Raw genomic sequence first — 4,967 nt, 5'->3', positions numbered from 1 at the left:
TATAGATAAGCTGGCCACATTATTAGAGCAGTGGTTATCTCTTTCAAGAGAGGTGCTATCCCTCTCTCTCAAGAGAACGCCAGAGAGAGCTGCCTGCGTGCAGCGAAGCTCAGTCTCGATCGAACCAGAAAGTGAAGACGACGTGTGTGGAGATAAATAAATTAAAATAAAGAGACAAACTATTCCTGATACAATCTCAGAAGTGGGATTCATAAAAAACTTTTTTTTTATCAACTGAGAACGCCTATAATAATAAAAATATGGATATAAACATATCGGAAGTGACAGTTATCCAATTAAAAAAGTGGTTGGAGCTTCTAAATCTGTCGACGAAGGGCACCAAATCTGAACTTTTTGCTCGGCTTTGCAGCGTTCCGGAAGAAATTCGCGGAAGGGCGCCCGAGAACCTTGTGGAGCAAGCTGAATTGGAAAATGTTGACGAGAATCGCAGTGAGCTGGAAGTTGACGCTGAGACTTTGGAAAATTTGCGAGCCGAAATTTCGAGGGCTCAGAAAATTCTAGAAAACTTAAACTACCAGATCAACAGCGCTGGTGGCAACCGAAATAACGGAGGCAGAGGAGGCGAAAATGCGTTTCAACAGAACGAGCAACGGCGAAACAGCGGAGGCGGCGGAGACGAAAATGCGTTTCGGCAGAACGAGCAACGGCGAAACAGCGGAGGCGGCGGAGACGAAATTGCGTTTCAGCAAAACAACGGCGGCAGAGACGGCGGCGGCAGAGACAACGGCGGCAGAGACAACGGCGGCAGAGACAACGGCGGCAGAGACAACGGCGGCAGAGACAACGGCGACAGAGACGGCGACGGCAGAGACAGCGGTGGCAGAGAAGGCGGTGGCAGAGAAGGCGGTGGCAGAGAAGGCAGAGACGACGGCAGGCAGAGGCAGCGCCGTTTATGACGAAATCATCAGGATTTAACATGGCCAAGGAAATGTTGATGGACTTCACCGGTAAAGTGCCTGTTCGATCCTGGATCGCTCAATGGGGCAATATATCGGCTCTATATAGCCTTTCAGACTTGCAACAACGTATCTTGCTGATCAGCAAGTTAAAAGGCAGTGCCTTGCAGTGGTTGCATGCGGATGAAGGACGTTTCGCCAAGCCAACGAATGAGCTGCTTGAACAACTGCAGCTAGCTTTCGGGGGCGTCGAATCGAAGGCTGCATTAAGGCGCAAGTTTGAGGCGCGTATCTGGATGCCAACCGAAAAATTTGCTTTTTACTTTGATGAAAAGTGTCGACTTGCTCGAGAGGTCAGCATGGAGGTGGATGAGCTTTTGGACGGACTTGTGGAGGGCATTCCAGCCCTAGGCTTGCGTACACAGGCCAAGCTTCAATGTTTTGATAGCCCGGAGCGTATGCTTCGTGCTTTTGCGGACATCATGCTGCCGAAAAGGGCAACAACAACTAGAGAGGCAACACCAAGGACGGATCCAGGAAACAGCGAGACACGTTGTTTCAACTGCAACGCAAAAGGGCACTGGAAGAGGGAATGCACCAAGCCGATAAGACCGCCAGGATCATGCTATGGTTGTGGCGCAAAAGATCACCGCTTGGTTGAATGTCCCCAAAACAAGAAGAAGGTCGAGAATAAATATGTAAGATTATTTAAAATTTTTAGTATTGAAAATCCTAACCAGCCCATTGTTACAGAATGCCTAATAGATTCGGGAAGCCCGGTGTCATTAATAAAACGTTCATACTTACCAGTAAACATTAAATTAAAACCTCAAGAAGAGGAATACTTTGGCCTAAACAAAAGCTTATTAAGGAGTTATGGTAGAATATTATGTTTTATATTTAAAAATGAAATAAAGATTTGGTTTAACTTAATTGTAGTGGCTGACGAATCTATGGGATGTAACATTGTGCTGGGTAGAGATTTTATGGATGCTTGCGATTTAAAAATTGATTTAGATGCGCTGAAAATGGTTACTGTAGAGTGTATTGAAACCGAAGTCGAGAAGAAAGCGGAAGATAAAGTACTTTCTAATAATTGTATGGAAATTAGGAAATTTGAAACCGATTCGGAGGGTAAAGAGAGTTTAGGTAAAAGTTTAGGTACAAAATTAGGTGAAAAGAGTTTAGGTACAAAGTTAGGTAAAAAGAGTTTAGGCAAGAAAAATGTAGGTACAAGTTTAGTGGAGGAAAATTTAGCCAATCGTTTAGGGGACAACAATTTAGGTACATCTTTAGGTGAAAAGAGTTTAGGTGAGAAGTTTAGATAAAAACAGTTCAGGTAAAAATTTAGGCGAGAACAATTTAGATACACATTTAGGTGGAAAAAGTTTAGATAAAAACAGTTTAGGTAAAAATTTAGACGGGAACAATTTAGGTACAGATTTAGGGGAGAAGAGTTTTGACATATGTTTAGGCGATGATGATTTAGGTGAGAAGGATTTAGATAATGTATTGTATGAAGAAGCTTTAGGTTCAGGTAGGTTAGGAAAGAGCATAGAGGATAATTTTGAAAGTGAAATGTTAGAAATAAACATTTTAGAAGATGAGACTAAAGAAATGGCTTACAATATCGGCGATCAGGTTAGTTATAAGGATCAAATGAAGTTTATTGAATCGTTAGAGGAAAATTATATTAAAGTATTGCGACCTGAAAGTCCTAAAGTTAAATGTGAGTTGAATATTATTTTAGAGAACACAAAACCATTTAGTTGTGCACCTAGAAGACTGTCTTATAATGAAAAAGAGGCATTACAGAAATTGTTAGATGAATACTTAGAAAAAGGAATTATTCAGAGTAGTAAATCGGAATACGCATCTCCGATCGTTTTAGTGAAGAAAAAGACTGGGGAGTTTAGGTTGTGCATTGATTTCAGACGGTTGAATAAAATTATGGCTAAAGATAATTATCCTATCCCCTTAATTGACGATTTGTTAGATAAATTGGTGGGAAAATCGGTTTTTACAAAATTAGATTTAAAGAATGGGTACTTCCACGTTTTCGTGAACAAAGAGTCAGTGAAGTACACATCTTTTACAACGCCGCTAGGGCAATTTGAGTTTTTGAATGCCAATGGGTTTGAAGACGGCTCCCCAGGTATTTCAAAGATTTGTAAATGATATTTTTTCTGATATGATTCGTGATAATAAGGTGATAATATATATGGATGACATTTTAATTGCAAGCCAGAGTATTGAAGAACATTTAGGAATATTAGTAGAAGTATTTAGGAGATTAGTGGAGAATAAATTAGAACTAAGAATGGATAAATGCAAGTTTCTTCAAAATAAGGTAAAATATTTAGGTTTTCTAATTTCAAATGAAGGAATAAAAGCTGATGAGAGGGGATTAGAAGCGATAAAGAGCTTTCCTATGCCAAATAAAGTGCAAGCTGTACAAAGTTTCTTAGGTCTTTGTTCTTACTTTCGCCGCTTTATAAAGGACTTTTCGATATTGGCGAAACCATTATATGATTTACTGAGGAAAGATAGGACGTTTGAATTTGGAAATGAAGAGTTAGCCTGTTTCACACTGTTGAAAGATAAATTAGTTGCAGCCCCGGTGTTAGCGTTATACGATTACAAGGATGAAATTGAGCTCCACTGCGATGCGAGTGCTTTAGGGTTTGGGGCTGTACTGTTTCAGAGAAAGGAAGACAAGAAGTTGCATCCGATTTTTTATTTTTCGAAAAGATCAACATCGACTGAAGCTAAATACCATAGCTTTGAATTAGAGACGTTAGCCATTATTTATGCACTTAGAAGGTTTAGGATATATTTACAAGGGAAACGTTTCAAGATTGTTACAGATTGTAATTCTCTAACATTAACGTTGAATAAAATAGATTTAAACCCACGAATTGCAAGGTGGGCTTTAGAATTACAAGAATTCGATTATGAATTAAAACACAGGGCAGGAAAACAAATGCAGCATGTTGATGCACTTAGCAGATGTAATAATGTAATGATAATAGAGGCAAATACGTTTGAGAATAATTTGGTAATTTGTCAGTCAAGAGATAGTAAGGTACAAGAAATTAGGGAAATTTTAGAAAACGGAGAGCATAAGTGGTTTGAAATGAGGAACGGGGTTATATATAGAAAGAATAATAATAACAAGTTACTGTTTTATGTAACAAATAGAATGGAGGAACACGTGATGTATAAATATCATGACGAATTAGGTCACATTGGAAGGGATAAGATGTTAGATGCGATTAGTAAAAGTTATTGGTTCCCGGGCATGAAACAAAAGGTTTGTGATCACATTCAGAACTGTTTGAAGTGTATAGCTTTCTCTCCTAAATTAGGCAAAGGAGAGGGAGCGCTGCACAGTATCCCCAAAGGGAATAGACCATTTGATGTTATTCATATTGATCACTATGGGCCAGTAGATAATAGTAGAGTAAAAAAGCATATCTTAGTGGTAATAGATGCATTCACGAAGTTTGTTAGGCTTTATACAACAAAAACAACGAATACAAAAGAAGTTATGAGTGCTTTAACAGACTACTTTCGGTCATACAGCAGACCAAAGTGTATTATTTCGGATCGGGGGAGTTGTTTTACGTCAACGGATTTTACAAACTTTACTGAGGAAAGAAACATAAAACACATTAAAATTGCTACAGGGTCACCACAGGCTAATGGGCAAGTTGAGCGAGTAAATAGGAGTTTGGGGCCGATGATTGCAAAACTATCGGAACCAGAGAGAGGATTACATTGGGATGTAATTATTGAAAAAGTGGAGTACTCGTTAAACAATACACTTCATAGCAGCATCAAACAGCTTCCCAGTGAAACCTTATTTGGAATAGCTCAGAGAGGAGAAAATAGTGATGAATTAAAGGAAAAATTAGAAGAGGAAGAAAAGATTGAGGATAATAGACAAAATTTAGAACAGATTAGGCAGAACGCAGAAGAAAACCAAATAAAATCTCAAACAAAAAACGAAGCCTATTATAATGCGAAAAGGAAGATTAATACAGAATA

General features: G+C 39.0%; 2 protein-coding genes across 2 annotated transcripts; both read left to right on the top strand.

Moving 5' to 3' along the window:
* Window positions 1–260: 260 nt before the first annotated feature.
* Window positions 261–936, top strand: LOC123038132 (facilitator of iron transport 3-like). Its single transcript, XM_044461825.1, has 2 exons — window positions 261–450; window positions 548–936. Exons 1-2 carry the CDS (start codon window positions 261–263, stop codon window positions 934–936), a joined length of 579 nt encoding a protein of 192 aa, XP_044317760.1.
* LOC123038133 lies at window positions 933–2,032 on the top strand. Its single transcript, XM_044461826.1, has 2 exons — window positions 933–1,615; window positions 1,671–2,032. The coding sequence occupies exons 1-2, from the start codon at window positions 938–940 to the stop codon at window positions 1,677–1,679; spliced, it is 687 nt and encodes a 228-aa protein (XP_044317761.1). The 5' UTR covers window positions 933–937; the 3' UTR covers window positions 1,680–2,032.
* Window positions 2,033–4,967: the final 2,935 nt, after the last annotated feature.

This window comes from Drosophila rhopaloa, unplaced genomic scaffold, assembly GCF_018152115.1.
Source record: "Drosophila rhopaloa isolate 14029-0021.01 unplaced genomic scaffold, ASM1815211v1 contig_98, whole genome shotgun sequence".
In the NCBI taxonomy this organism is placed as follows: domain Eukaryota; kingdom Metazoa; phylum Arthropoda; class Insecta; order Diptera; family Drosophilidae; genus Drosophila; species Drosophila rhopaloa.
The sequence above is the reverse complement of the archived record's forward strand: the minus strand, read 5'-3'. Positions and strand labels throughout refer to the sequence as shown.

Excerpts from the sequence above, each read along its gene's own strand:
- LOC123038133 (XM_044461826.1), top strand. The coding sequence starts at position 938 with ATGGCCAAGGAAATGTTGATGGACTTCACCGGTAAAGTGCCTGTTCGA.
- LOC123038132 (XM_044461825.1), top strand. The coding sequence starts at position 261 with ATGGATATAAACATATCGGAAGTGACAGTTATCCAATTAAAAAAGTGG. Across the intron at positions 451-547 it reads AAATGTTGACGAGAATCGCA|CGCTGGTGGCAACCGAAATA; the intron begins GTGAGCTGGAAG and ends CCAGATCAACAG.